Raw genomic sequence first — 15,779 nt, 5'->3', positions numbered from 1 at the left:
GGCAGTCTCTCCAGGCACTGCTTCATGTTATTCATATTATCTTCATTGCATTTTTTTGTAGGGTCAGGAGTTTTTTCAATTAATGTTTGTTGAAAATAAATTTGTTGAAAAATGTTTTATTGCAAACGCCTTCGTTTTTTTTTTATTATTAACACATCGGCGTTTTCCCACCAAGGCAGGGTGGCCCGAAAAAGAAAAACTTTCACCATTCACTCCATCAGTGTCTTGCTAGAGGCGCGCTTACACTAGTTATAAAACTGCATCATCAACACCCAAATACACAAAGTCACACCTTCGTGACGTGTGTTATGCTGCTGCTGTTTGGTGTTCATACAGGTCTGAACATTGTGATTCCAGTGTGCTCGTTACCAGGAGGTTCTGCACTCAGCGTTATTTGCGAACGTAAGATAAAATATGTTTAAGTGGCAGGTTTTGTTTCTGGCGAATTTATCAGCGAATATAATTTACATGTGACGTCCCACGTAACTCTTAGAACTTGGTCATTTTTTTTTTGTCATACAAGGTGTCTTAAGTAAGAATCTCCGAGGAAGACAATGGTCAGTTTCAGGTTTATAAGGTTTCCGAGGCGATGTTAAGAGACTTACCGCTTCATCATTAAATTGCTGCAAATATATCTCAGGTGTTTTGTATACAAGTTTTCACTTGGAAACTAAAGACGAAATTTAAGTTGAGTAGTAGGGTGGTAGTCAGCAACTATCCAGGAAGGTGAATGTGAAACATAGGTAGTAGGTTGGTAGGCAACTATCCAGGGTGGTACTACCCTCCTATCAGGTGAGTGTGGAACGTACGTAGTTCAGTGGTAGACAAAAACCATCCAAGGAGGTATTATCGTCCTGTCACATGGGTAAAGCGGAGAAGGGCTTACTAGCCCCTTGCTCCCGGCATTTTAGTAGCCTCTTACGGCACGCATGGTTTACGGAGGAATTCTTTTCCACTTCCCCATGGAGATAAGAAATATAGAAGAACAAGAACTATTAAGAAAATAGAGAAAAACCCAGATTGGTGTGTATATATATGCGTGTATATGCATGTGTAGGGGTGACATAAGTGTAAGTACACGTAGCAAGATATATGTTACCTCGCGTGTTTGAGGCAGAAAAAAAGACACCAGCAATCCTACCATCATGTAAAACAATTACAAGTTTGAGTTATACACTCGCTTGGCAGGATGGCAGTACCTCCCTGGGTGGTTGGTGTCTACTAGTTATACACTCGCTTGGCAGGATGGTAGTACCTCCCTGGGAGGTTGGTGTCTACTAGTTATACACTCGCTTGGCAGGATGGTAGTACCTCCCTGGGAGGTTGGTGTCTACTAGTTATACACTCGCTTGGCAGGATGGTAGTACCTCCCTGGGTGGTTGGTGTCTACTAGTTATACACTCGCTTGGCAGGATGGTAGTACCTCCCTGGGTGGTTGGTGTCTACTAGTTATACACTCGCTTGGCAGGATGGTAGTACCTCCCTGGGTGGTTGGTGTCTACTAGTTATACACTCGCGTGGCAGGATGGTAGTACCTCCCTGGGTGGTTGCTGTCTACTAGTTATACACTCGCTTGGCAGGATGGTAGTACCTCCCTGGGTGGTTGGTGTCTACTAGTTATACGCTCGCTTGGCAGGATGGTAGTACCTCCCTGGGTGGTTGCTGTCTACTAGTTATACACTTGCTTGGCAGGATGGCAGTACCTCCCTGGGTGGTTGCTGTCTACTAGTTATACACTTGCTTGGCAGGATGGTAGTACCTCCCTGGGTGGTTGGTGTCTACTAGTTATACACTTGCTTGGCAGGATGGTAGTACCTCCCTGGGTGGTTGGTGTCTACTAGTTATACACTTGCTTGGCAGGATGGTAGTACCTCCCTGGGTGGTTGCTGTCTACTAGTTATACACTCGCTTGGCAGGATGGTAGTACCTCCCTGGGTGGTTGGTGTCTACTAGTTATACACTCGCTTGGCAGGATGGTAGTACCTCCCTGGGTGGTTGCTGTCTACTAGTTATACACTCGCTTGGCAGGATGGTAGTACCTCCCCGGGTGGTTGGTGTCTACTAGTTATACACTCGCTTGGCAGGATGGCAGTACCTCCCTGGGTGGTTGGTGTCTACTAGTTATACACTCGCTTGGCAGGATGGTAGTACCTCCCCGGGTGGTTGGTGTCTACTAGTTATACACTCGCTTGGCAGGATGGCAGTACCTCCCTGGGTGGTTGGTGTCTACTAGTTATACACTCGCTTGGCAGGATGGTAGTACCTCCCCGGGTGGTTGGTGTCTACTAGTTATACACTCGCTTGGCAGGATGGTAGTACCTCCCTGGGTGGTTGGTGTCTACTAGTTGTACACTCGCTTGGCAGGATGGTAGTACCTCCCTGGGTGGTTGCTGTCTACTAGTTATACACTCGCTTGGCAGGATGGTAGTACCTCCCCGGGTGGTTGCTGTCTACTAGTTATACACTCGCTTGGCAGGATGGTAGTACCTCCCTGGGTGGTTGCTGTCTACTACTTAGGAATATGACTAAGAAAATTTTGGAAATTTCTGATTACCTTTATATGTAGCTACTGTGTGTTTATTAATAGGTTTAGTAGTCCTAGTGTGAGATTGTGCCGCGGGGCTAAACTCATGGACATGACTTTCATCACCCACATGTGACAGTGTCTTCAATTGCTGCACCTCTCCTCTGGCTCCTCACAGTACATGAAAAAGACTTCAGTTTTTGTGGGAAGTGCTTGATCGAAAAAACTTTTTTTAGTGTTGGTCTCAGTGAAGGCTATAAACACTGCATTTGACAGCGAGGAGGCACTGAGGTCAGGGATTATATTATATATTATCATTGCTTAATTTATGAACACTATGTGCTTAATTGTCTACTTATTGAAGAATATAGAGATTGTATAATAACCTATGTGACATGGCGAGATATCTTATTAATGAAAATAAGATACCAGATATATTAAGCAAATTTCCTAAATTTGCTTACAACAGGTAAGTGAAATGTAGACATATATCCAGATGTACTCCTGTTAGCCCCTTTTGGGGCCTAGTTCCTAGGCCTTTTGTGTCTCCTTATGTTCTTGCGCTACCCTCCACAGGATAGATATGGAATGCATAATAATCTAGCCACTTCACTGGCAAAATCTAATCTTAGATTATGACATTTCATTTTGTGTGTGTCATTACTTATATATTATTATTTTTAGGTTTGAATTTCGTATTGGCCATATTATCTATTAATGTGATGGGAGAGGCACTTCTTTATTCTACCCAGTATATCTCCGACGTCTTGAAAGAATTGTTACCACATTATTTTGTTCTCTTTAACATTATCTTGTGTCCGAATGACTAATTTTCACGGTCATATTAATGTTCAGTCGAGTTGCCAGAGCTTTATATGGAGAGCAGGACAGCCTGTATCACACTCTTGCTTTTATTAAGAGTCATGGTACAGGTGTGGATGGTAGCGCTTTAGATTATGGAATGACACCTGCCATTATTAAAGAGTTCACCTTCGTTGATATGTGTAGATACACCTGCATGTTTCATTTAATTTAGTAAACTCTCGGTACCTGCAGACAACTCCAGCATGGTACCTTCATATGTTGTTCTGGTAATTATTTGTAAGATCATTTTATGACAGCTGATTCGTTTAATCTAGTCCCTATAGTGGGACTCGAAGAATTATAGGTATATAATTTTTATTTTAAACTTTGCGTGATGTTAGTGCCCAGGTGGTGACTCGGTACACCGGTTCCATTCACAAGATTTAATAAGCTGTCTGCATCTCAACAAGTTCCTGCCTCTCCCACTTTTATGTTCAGCTGTTCTTGTGTTTCTGTGACGGCTGTCTGTACTGTTATAGTGTAGTAGCACTTTACACTATGTGTGTAATGAGGTACATTCATATTAATAACACTGAGTAATGAGTTGTGTGAGGTGAATTAAGTAGAGTTGTTGTTTGTTGCAGCCGTCAAGTTGTCTGTCAGACGCTGAGGAGGATCAGATCTACGGGTACACTGGAGGATTCAGAGGCGGGGGACTACGTGCACCTGTGTTGGCTCACAACAACCACGGCTTCATCCATGACAACCAGGGGTAAGTGCACCATTGTTGCACCCTTCTGCCACACCACCAGTCTTAATACTCATTGTTACAGTAACTCAGTAATGCTCAGCTTCACGAGCTATGTGAATGTCACTGACGTCAAATAATTCTAGCCAAATTTAGACTAAGCTTATATATATATGATGAATAGGATTAAACTCGAAGTTAATTTTTTGTTAACATTTTTGTGTTACTACGTTAGTTTCGATGTAAAACTAAAAGTTGTAAGCCTTGTTTATTTTAAAGAAATACATCCATGATTATGATAAAATTTTCGAAATATTTGTTATGTCATTCAATTTATTGAATGGACAGCGCCTAAAAATCACCCTCTGGCTACCATCACCACCTCACAAACTCGCCCATCACCTTCGACTTCTCATACACTGATAACTCCATCTCACCCCACTTACTAGTGTCCAACAATATCACTCTGTTTGTGTGTGATTTTTTTATCACCTGCCGCACACCCACCCACTCCCTGCCAACAAGTCTCGCCTCTTCCATGGATCCCTAACTAGAGACTAACAGTGTAAACATTCTCCCCCATTCCTCCTGTAGTTTCGAACCCTCTGACTGCACTTTACTTGCATACCCCTCATCCAACTCCTCTTATACTTCCTCCTCTCATCCAATTCACACTCCACTGCACACACAACCTTTTAGTATTCTCCAGGGTACATATATACAAATGAAAACCTCTCCCGTTCTCCCTCACAATCATTTTCCTCTCCCTCCCTTCCCCTCAGCCACAACCCCCCCTCACATACAGTACTTCCACAGCACTAACTACAGTGCTACTCAACCACCACACAAGCTTCTCCATCCAGTAGTCAGGTTGACCCCCGGCTTCCATCCCTGTGTCCTCTAGAGGAACACTAACGCACAGTAACAACTTAACACAAACTGAAAGGCAGTAACTGAATCACAGTGAAATGGTGAGTTTTCATTGATGAACGTGATAAATGTCAGTGAAGACATTAATGAATGTTGTGAGGTTATCAACACAATATCACAAGATCATTGAGACGTAAAATCCATCAAAGATCATTCAGACATCACAAGTATTAAAGCATCATCAAGGTATCAGAGGATTATGTAGACGTCACATCCATCAAGGATAAAATTAACGAGAATAAATTAAGATACAGATGTAAAAAGATCGAAAAGTTGTCCCATTCAAAGCTTTTTCGTTGTTTCTATTTTCACTAAGTATATTTACTAAGTATCTTCTTCACTAAGTATCTTTTCTAAGTATCTTCACTAAGTAACTCTACTAAGTATCTTCTTCACTAAGTAACTTTACTAAGTATCTTCTTCACTAAGTATCTTTACTAAGTATCTTTACCATCTTCTTCACTAAGTAGCAAGTATCTTCACTAAGTATATTTACTAAGTATCTTCTTCACTAAGTATCTTTTCTAAGTATCTTCACTAAGTAACTTTACTAAGTATCTTCTTCACTAAGTAACTTTACTAAGTATCTTCTTCACTAAGTAACTTTACTAAGTATCTTCACTAAGTAACTTTACTAAGTATCTTCTTCACTAAGTAACTTTACTAAGTATCTTCTTCACTAAGTATCTTTTCTAAGTATCTTCACTAAGTATATTTACTAAGTATCTTCTTCACTAAGTAACTTTACTAAGTATCTTCTTCACTAAGTATCTTTTCTAAGTATCTTCACTAAGTAACTTTACTAAGTATCTTCTTCACTAAGTATCTTTTCTAAGTATCTTCACTAAGTATATTTACTAAGTATCTTCTTCACTAAGTAACTTTACTAAGTATCTTCTTCACTAAGTAACTTTACTAAGTATCTTCTTCACTAAGTATCTTTTCTAAGTATCTTCACTAAGTATATTTACTAAGTATCTTCTTCACTAAGTAACTTTACTAAGTATCTTCTTCACTAAGTATCTTTTCTAAGTATCTTCACTAAGTATATTTACTAAGTATCTTCTTCACTAAGTATCTTTTCTAAGTATCTTCACTAAGTAACTTTACTAAGTATCTTCTTCACTAAGTATCTTTACTAAGTATCTTTACCATCTTCTTCACTAAGTAGCAAAGAGAGTTTAAGGTGTGCTAAGTTGCAGAAGTTGAAGACATTGTCAGATAAGATGTACTTGCAGCATCTGGGTATCTTTGAGAGATACATGCACTGCAGGCTACCTGGAGTCGATGTCTCGGGGTCACTGCCCCCGCCGGGCCAGTCCCAGACCAAGACTACCGGTTGCTGACCTGATCAGCTAGACTGTTGGTGGTAACTGCACGCGGTCCTGCGTATGCACCATAACCTGGCTGATAAGGAACTGACTTAAGAAACTTATCAACCTCCATATTGGAGTTTGTTGTTGTGTTTGATGGGAGGATGTTGAAAAGTCTTGGTGTCTTTACACTTCTTGAGTTATCTTTTAGTGTACTCATTGCAGCCCTGCTTTTCCGAACCTCTTACTTTCGTAGGAAGGTTTTGTGTGTGGATTTGAGAGCAGTCCCTCTAGCATTTTCCAGAGGTAAATTGTAATTTATCTTTCTCGCCTACGTTCCAAAAAGTACAGATCAAAGTACTTCAAGCATTGCCAGTAATCTAGATTCTTGACTGACTTTGTGTGAGCAGCGATGATTCTCTGCACAATCTTCAAATCCGAAGTTTCACTTTCCTTAAGCAGGGCTGTTGGAGTACATTAGTACTCCAGCCTATAATGAATACGTGACTTGAAGAGTATCATCATTGGCATAGCATTTTTTGTTCTGAAGGGTTGGTGTTACCATTTTTCTTGTGGTTATAATGACACTGTGATCCTTCAAAGTGAAATCTGACATAATTACTCCTAAGTCCCTCATGTTAGACTTTCGCTCTATTATGAGATTACAGTTTGTTTTATTCTCTGTTTCAGTTTTTATTTCCTCAGTTTTTCATAGTGTAGTAACTGAAATTTGGCCACTAGAAGACTTGGTTTATACCAGCTTGGAGGTTTGCTGTGACCTCAATGGATGCCACTCGTGCAGATTCTAGTGTCGTCTACGAGGATGATATAGTGCCATGATTTATGTGTCTTTGTCAGATATGAAAAGAGAATTTGGGTAAATACTGTGCCTTAAAAGCCTATTGGTGCCAGCTGTATTGTGTAGCGTATGCACCTACACCAGGTTGATCAGGAACCAACTTTAGGAACTAATTAGGTTTTCTCTTCAAGACAGCTAGGGGAGCATATTGAAGAGTCTTGGTCCCCTAATACTTGATTAGTTTTCTTTTGTACCCTTTGCTTATCATTGGAGGCGTTTTGCACAGTCTGGAGCGATTTCATTGTTCACACTTGGGAAAAAAACATTCAGAATTTTCCAGGTGTAGATCATGAAGTGTCTTTTTCGCTTGTACACCAAGGAGTACAGTTCAGTTAACTTGAGCATTCACAGTAGTTTAGATGTTTGTTTGAATTTTCACGAGCAGTGAAGGTTTTCTGGACGTTTTCCGTTTTTGCAGTTTCGCCTATCTTAAAGAGGGCCGTTAGTATAAATTAATATCCCAGGATAAAGAGAAAAAGTGTATTCAAAAGCGTCATCATTGGCTGTGCATCTCTTGTTTTGAATGTTCTTGTTATCTGGCCAATCATTTTCCTTGACACTGTAATAATAATGCTGAGATCCTTGAATATGAAATCCTCTAACATTGTTACTCCCGAGTCTCTCACTCTGAATTATTTGATCTTGTCTAGTACTCCATTTCAATCTTTTATTACTCAATTTTTCCATAGGTGAGTAACTGAAATTTATCCTCTTTGAGCATCACAAAGTTGTCAGTGGCCTCTGGAAGACTTGGTTTAAATCAGTTTGAAGGTTTGCAGTGTCCCCGGGGGACACCACTGTCATAGAGATTCTGGTGTCATCAGCAGTGTCCCCGGGGGACACCACTGTCATAGAGATTCTGGTGTCATCAGCAGTGTCCCCGGGGGACACCACTGTCATAGAGATTCTGGTGTCATCAGCAGTGTCCCCGGGGGACACCACTGTCACAGAGATTCTGGTGTCATCAGCAGTGTCCCCGGGGGACACCACTGTCATAGAGATTCTGGTGTCATCAGCAGTGTCCCCGGGGGACACCACTGTCATAGAGATTCTGGTGTCATCAGCAGTGTCCCCGGGGGACACCACTGTCATAGAGATTCTGGTGTCATCAGCAGTGTCCCCGGGGGACACCACTGTCATAGAGATTCTGGTGTCATCAGCAGTGTCCCCGGGGGACACCACTGTCATAGAGATTCTGGTGTCATCAGCAGTGTCCCCGGGGGACACCACTGTCACAGAGATTCTGGTGTCATCAGCAGTGTCCCCGGGGGACACCACTGTCATAGAGATTCTGGTGTCATCAGCAGTGTCCCCGGGGGACAACACTGTCATAGAGATTCTGGTGTCATCAGCAGTGTCCCCGGGGGACACCACTGTCATAGAGATTCTGGTGTCATCAGCAGTGTCCCCGGGGGACACCACTGTCATAGAGATTCTGGTGTCATCAGCAGTGTCCCCGGGGGACACCACTGTCACAGAGATTCTGGTGTCATCAGCAGTGTCCCCGGGGGACACCACTGTCATAGAGATTCTGGTGTCATCAGCAGTGTCCCCGGGGGACACCACTGTCATAGAGATTCTGGTGTCATCAGCAGTGTCCCCGGGGGACACCACTGTCACAGAGATTCTGGTGTCATCAGCAGTGTCCCCGGGGGACACCACTGTCATAGAGATTCTGGTGTCATCAGCAGTGTCTCCGGGGGACACCACTGTCATAGAGATTCTGGTGTCATCAGCAGTGTCCCCGGGGGACACCACTGTCATAGAGATTCTGGTGTCATCAGCAGTGTCCCCGGGGGACACCACTGTCACAGAGATTCTGGTGTCATAAGCAGTGTCCCCGGGGGTCTCCACTGTCATAGAGATTCTGGTGTCATCAGCAGTGTCCCCGGGGGACACCACTGTCATAGAGATTCTGGTGTCATCAGCAGTGTCCCCGGGGGACACCACTGTCATAGAGATTCTGGTGTCATCAGCAGTGTCCCCGGGGGACACCACTGTCACAGAGATTCTGGTGTCATCAGCAGTGTCCCCGGGGGACACCACTGTCATAGAGATTCTGGTGTCATCAGCAGTGTCCCCGGGGGACACCACTGTCATAGAGATTCTGGTGTCATAAGCAGTGTCCCCGGGGGACACCACTGTCATAGAGATTCTGGTGTCATCAGCAGTGTCCCCGGGGGACACCACTGTCACAGAGATTCTGGTGTCATCAGCAGTGTCCCCGGGGGACACCACTGTCATAGAGATTCTGGTGTCATAAGCAGTGTCCCCGGGGGACACCACTGTCATAGAGATTCTGGTGTCATCAGCAGTGTCCCCGGGGGACACCACTGTCATAGAGATTCTGGTGTCATAAGCAGTGTCCCCGGGGGACACCACTGTCATAGAGATTCTGGTGTCATCAGCAGTGTCCCCGGGGGACACCACTGTCACAGAGATTCTGGTGTCATCAGCAGTGTCCCCGGGGGACACCACTGTCACAGAGATTCTGGTGTCATCAGCAGTGTCCCCGGGGGACACCACTGTCATAGAGATTCTGGTGTCATCAGCAGTGTCCCCGGGGGACACCACTGTCATAGAGATTCTGGTGTCATCAGCAGTGTCCCCGGGGGACACCACTGTCATAGAGATTCTGGTGTCATCAGCAGTGTCCCCGGGGGACACCACTGTCACAGAGATTCTGGTGTCATCAGCAGTGTCCCCGGGGGACACCACTGTCATAGAGATTCTGGTGTCATAAGCAGTGTCCCCGGGGGACACCACTGTCATAGAGATTCTGGTGTCATCAGCAGTGTCCCCGGGGGACACCACTGTCACAGAGATTCTGGTGTCATCAGCAGTGTCCCCGGGGGACACCACTGTCATAGAGATTCTGGTGTCATAAGCAGTGTCCCCGGGGGACACCACTGTCATAGAGATTCTGGTGTCATCAGCAGTGTCCCCGGGGGACACCACTGTCATAGAGATTCTGGTGTCATAAGCAGTGTCCCCGGGGGACACCACTGTCATAGAGATTCTGGTGTCATCAGCAGTGTCCCCGGGGGACACCACTGTCACAGAGAGTCTGGTGTCATCAGCAGTGTCCCCGGGGGACACCACTGTCACAGAGAGACTGGGGTCATCAGCAGTGTCCCCGGGGGACACCACTGTCATAGAGATTCTGGTGTCATCAGCACTGTCCCCGGGGGACACCACTGTCACAGAGATTCTGGTGTCATCAGCAGTGTCCCCGGGGGACACCACTGTCATAGAGATTCTGGTGTCATCAGCAGTGTCCCCGGGGGACACCACTGTCATAGAGATTCTGGTGTCATAAGCAGTGTCCCCGGGGGACACCACTGTCATAGAGATTCTGGTGTCATCAGCAGTGTCCCCGGGGGACACCACTGTCATAGAGATTCTGGTGTCATCAGCAGTGTCCCCGGGGGACACCACTGTCATAGAGATTCTGGTGTCATCAGCAGTGTCCCCGGGGGACACCACTGTCATAGAGATTCTGGTGTCATCAGCAGTGTCCCCGGGGGACACCACTGTCATAGAGATTCTGGTGTCATCAGCAAAGAATAAAAAAGTGCTATGATTTACGTCATAGTTTATGTTGAATATAAGAATGAGAAGGTAAGTAGGGAGAGTACTGTCTCGAAGATCAGAGTTCATCACTGCCGCCTCCCATTTAACTGTTTATTATTATTCTTTATGGTGTGTTTAGGAAGTTAAATATCCATCTGCCCACTTTCACAGTTATTTCTTTCGCTCTCATCACATTGTGTGTGCCATTACACGATGGTAACACTTGTTGAAGGCTTTGGCAAAGGTTATTGCTTGTCTTCCAGTGCATTAAAGACTATGTTATAATGGTCCAGTAGTTGGAAGAGGCAGGGGGGACGCGCTCTAATTCCACGCTGCCCTGGGTTGTGCAGAAATATGAGAAAGGATCTTATATAGTTGAACCAGTGAGGTGAACAAAGTGGAATAGTGGAGTAGTAATTGTACTTCAAGGTGGAAGTAAGTTTCCTTAATGGATACGTTGTTTTAAGGTATTCAGTCCTGTATCTTTGATAGAAGTTATAACATGAGAGGTGTTCAGTCCCATAGATTTGGTGTATATAAAGTTATAAATATATTAATATATATATATATATATGAAGATAGGCAAGGGTCAGTAGGCTTCTTATAGTGCTCCTGTGACTTGTTTGAGGTTTAAGTTAGGTGTAGTTCATCAAGTTAGTGTTGTTACTGGTAGCTTTATACTAGTTGTGTGTGGCTTAGTTTGGGTTCCTAAGTTTCCAGTGTCCATTAGTTTTTTTATATTAAATTTTCGACGTGGGCCAGAGATTAACGATTAAGAAGCACCAAACCCAATTTAAATCGTTCGCTCGCCAAAAGAGCACCGCAAGAGGCCTACTGACCTTGCCTAACTTAAAATGTAATATTTTTTTATAATTCTAGGTAGACCAAGGCTAAGGGACTGAACTCCTTTCGTGTTACTTTTATCAAGGTTAATGGATTGAACACCTTAATTATCTTTACACTTAGTCTTACCCTGATGTCACCATTACTGTTTCTATTTCTTTATCGGTCCACCACTGTTCCTCTCATTGGTTTATCTATAAGCTCCTTCCTCATGTCTTTGTATTAGATTGATAAAGTCGGCTGTGCAGGCAAAACTTGTCAGGTGTTGTGTGTTCAGATATATCTTATTTGACGATGTCTTCAGTGGCTGCTCCTCTCCACTTCTACTGACTCCAGTACACAAGTATTCATCCTCACGCCTCTGTATTACTCTGATAGTCTGCTCTATAGACGAAATATTTCTCAGTGAAGATTCGCAGGTGTTGCATATACCTTATGTATAACATATTGTACCTAACTAGCTTGTTTTGATGCTTCCCAGTGGGAGAATTAGTACTGCTGAAGATCAGTGACCAAAGCTTCAGCCGGACATACGTTTCCACATCAACAATTTATGAAGGTCGGAGAGTTGTGGTCGCTGTAGACTTGTCTAATGCCCAGTGCTGTTGACTTCTGAGTTGGAAGAAAGATATACTTGAAAATGCTCTGATGATAACATAGCCGAAGCTTTATTTTCAATTACTGGTCCTTAAATAAACACAAAAACAAAGATAAAATGAAGGCGTGGAGAGTGACACACACCTCGCGCTGTAATCTGAAGAAAAACTCCAAAACATTTTATTGTTGAATTTAGTTTGAGGACTGAATTGTAAAGTGATTCAGATATGTGGATCAGTGTCATGAAACTCCGAGGCAAGAGGTGCAACAGTAATTCTGTACACCATCTGTTATGAGCCGGTTAAATAAGCACTGCATATAACGGAATCACCTTAGTGTGATGTTGACGTTGACTCCTGAAACACTCAAGTTACTTCACAAACTATCCACAGTGATCACTTCACCATCGATCAACATGCACACAGTAGAAGTACTAGTAGTAATATTAATCTAGTAGTAGTAGTAATGCTAGTACTATTACTACTAGCACTAGTAGTACTAGCACTACTAGTAGTAGTAGCAGCAGTGATATCAGACAGACTATAGTTAGTCTTCGGCAGATAGCCTTGGCATAAAGACTAGTCTTTTTCTGTCTATCCTTCCCATGTACTGTACTCTCTCTCTCCCCTTCCTCCCTCCCTCTCTTCCTCTTTTTCCTACCATCTTCCCTACCCGCCTTGACCTGGTACCCTGGGCGGAAGTTTGTGCAGCCTTGAATACCTTTCCAGAATAATGATAATTTTTGCTGCCAACAACGTTATTAGCAGCATAGAGGCGTGACCAAGTGGCTGTTGTTGCTGTTGTTGCTGCTGCTGCTGCTGCCGCCATTGTTGTTGTTGTTGCTGGTGGTGGTGGTTTTATTAGGCACATTATCACCTGCATCATTTACCTTTACGTACTCCTCGTTGCTGTCATCTTCCTCATGTTCTTAGTCCACATCATTCTGGATATCCCTTTCCTTCTTATCGTCTTACCTCCTCCTCCTTTCCCCCGTTTTCTTATCACATTTTTCCTTTACGTCCTGCATTCACCTCCGCTTCAGCTTATCTTTTCTTCCTTCCCTCTTCTTCATAACAGTCTTACCTCTTCATCTTTCCTCTTCCTCTTACCTCTTTCCCATCCCACTTCCTTCTATTACCACCTCTTCCTTCTTCCTCCAGCTACTCTACGCCATCTTTTCTCTCTTTATCATATTTTCCCTCGGTGCCTCTTATTATCCCTGTTAACTTGTTAACTGTTTGTAAATTTAATCTTCTCTTGTATGTCCATTTTAGTGTAGTCTTTCAGTTCAGTGTAAATCCTTCCCAGTTCAATGTAAAGTCTTTCAGTTCAATGTATTCTTACCAGTTTCGGTATTTGCTTTGGCTTTATGTGGATTATTAATTACATATCCTGGAAGGTGGATTCTTATTTTGTCTTGAGTTTTTTCCTTCTTCTAACTTTTCAATCTTAGTTATTTCTTTAAACGAGAAAACTCATTCACTTGAGTTCAAATTTTCAAAGCTAGTGTACGGTAACTAGCGCAAAATTCTTGGAACAACTGGCATGTGCGGGGGGCCCCGGGAGTATAAAAACTCCCGACTTCCTCAAATGACTCCAGTAACTTACTAAATTCTAGGTGGTCGTGGCTTCAAACGTTCAAAAAAGCTGTCTTCTACTTCAACAATGACGGGGGATGACATTCATGAGTGTAGCTGCACATCTGCATATTTTATGTATAAAATAGTGTGAAAATTTTATCCTCGTTCAAGCAGGCTAAATATATTTGGGTCTCTCGTGAATATTTTTAATATTTAATGGTGTTGCATCATACGGACCGGATAGTACCCTGGTATTCTGGTACTCATGTACCCTGGTACCCAGGTACCCTGGTACCCTGGTACCCAGGTACCCTGGTACCCAGGTACCCTGGTACCGTTAAGTTTAGTGGGTGTGCGGCCAAATTTGTCAACGTACTTAATTAGTTTACAAACTTTGGAATTGTTAGCATCCCTGCAAAAACTAAAGAATAATTATACCCTTGATATACCTTTGATGAGTTCCCAGAGTTTTTTCTGCTCCCAGACCCTGGCCATGGGGCTAAGCTTGTCTGGTGCTTGCCTGATCAACCACGTTGTTGCTGCTGTAGGTCCCACATATCCACCACAGCCTGGTTTATCTGGCACCTAGTGAAGATACTTGTCCAGTTTCCTCTGGACGACTTCTGCACTTGTTCCAGCCCTGTTTCTGACATCTTCTGGTAAGATGTTGAATAATATTGGGCCACGGATGTTGATACAGTGTTTCCTTATTATGTCCATGGCACCTCTACTTTTCACTGGGTATATTTTGCACTTCCTCCCATGGCTCTCACTCTAGTATGTTGTCTGGAGATTTGAGACTCTCTGATCGCGGGTTCTATCCCCGCCCGTGGTATGGTTTTTTATTAATGTGCTTGTTCTGATCAGTTTCAAATTTACATCTCTGATGTGTTCTCCAGAAAATAAAGTTCACTTTATTGAGCTACTTAGTCCCATTTAGCCCATTTTATTAAATGGTTGCATTGATTTCCAGTCAGTAACTAAGGAATTCCTGGTGTTAATGGCTCCATATTATTAATAATGATATATTCCACAAGATGGATGACATCCTATCACAGTAAATTTTTTAGCTACAAATTTGAAATTTTAATTAAATTGTTGAAAAGTTGGAATCTTTATATTCAGAGCAGTTACTGGAGAATGCGTTTTCTGATAAGCTTCAAACGTTCAGTTTTGATGGACTTTTTTAAGAAAAAAAAAACGCTTGGCTTTTACTTTCAATAATGTAAATTTTAAATTGCAATTTTGTTTTAAATTTAGGCTACGTGGTTGCCAATTTTCCAACTTAATAGAAAAAATATTTTAACGTGTTCTTAACACAAGATCAATCAGTTTTTTTCTTCTACGATAGTAGAGAAATTTTTCATCAGTGGGCAGCCGCACTTGTCAACCGCTACACCAGCCTTCACTTAGTTAAACTTAACCAGGGTGGAAAACTTGAAGTTGATCAGATAAGGCATTTTGTAGTTATCGCGAGCCTTGGAGGAGGTTAATTTAAGGTATAAGGTTCACTAAACTCGTGAAAACTGTAAAAAAACAAAAACCCTTTTTTGCACTTCCATAAAATAAACGTTTAAAAATGCGAGTTTTTACAGCGATTTTTTTTTTTTTTTAATTTTCACGAGTTTAGTGAACTTTTATGTCTTCCATTAACCTCCTCCAAGGCTCGCGTTTATAACTACAGTATACCTTAACTGATCAACTTCAAATTTTCCACCCAGGTTAATTGTTGCTCGTGAAGCAGCTGACAAGTGCGGATACTTTCTGTTTAATTCGATATAGATCATTCCTAAAATTGGTTTCCACGCGATAACTGTAGAAAGCCTCAGTTGATCAGCTTCAAAATTTCAGCACTGGTATATGATACTTTAGCTGAAGATTGATATTGTAATTGGAGTGTGTAGGTGACATTTTTCAACGTGTTCACTTGCACGCTGTGTCGTGTCAGCTCTGGACAGTTAGAAATATTCTGCCAGACACTGGGACGATAGAACGTTTCTATAAATAC

General features: G+C 42.8%; 1 protein-coding gene across 4 annotated transcripts in view; it reads left to right on the top strand.

Annotated features, from left to right (window-relative positions):
- The window catches only part of LOC128706052 (uncharacterized), a 964,931-nt gene that overhangs the window by 213,580 nt on the left and 735,572 nt on the right, over window positions 1-15,779 (top strand). For all 4 annotated transcript variants that reach the window (XM_070093399.1, XM_070093398.1, XM_070093400.1 and 1 more), the window contains exon 2: window positions 3,973-4,100. In XM_070093399.1, the coding sequence (XP_069949500.1) occupies window positions 3,973-4,100 (128 nt within the window). The remainder of the gene's footprint in view (window positions 1-3,972; window positions 4,101-15,779) is intronic.

This window comes from Cherax quadricarinatus, chromosome 42 (assembly GCF_038502225.1).
Source record: "Cherax quadricarinatus isolate ZL_2023a chromosome 42, ASM3850222v1, whole genome shotgun sequence".
Lineage (NCBI taxonomy): Eukaryota > Metazoa > Arthropoda > Malacostraca > Decapoda > Parastacidae > Cherax > Cherax quadricarinatus.
This window is presented reverse-complemented; position numbering and strand designations above follow the sequence as displayed.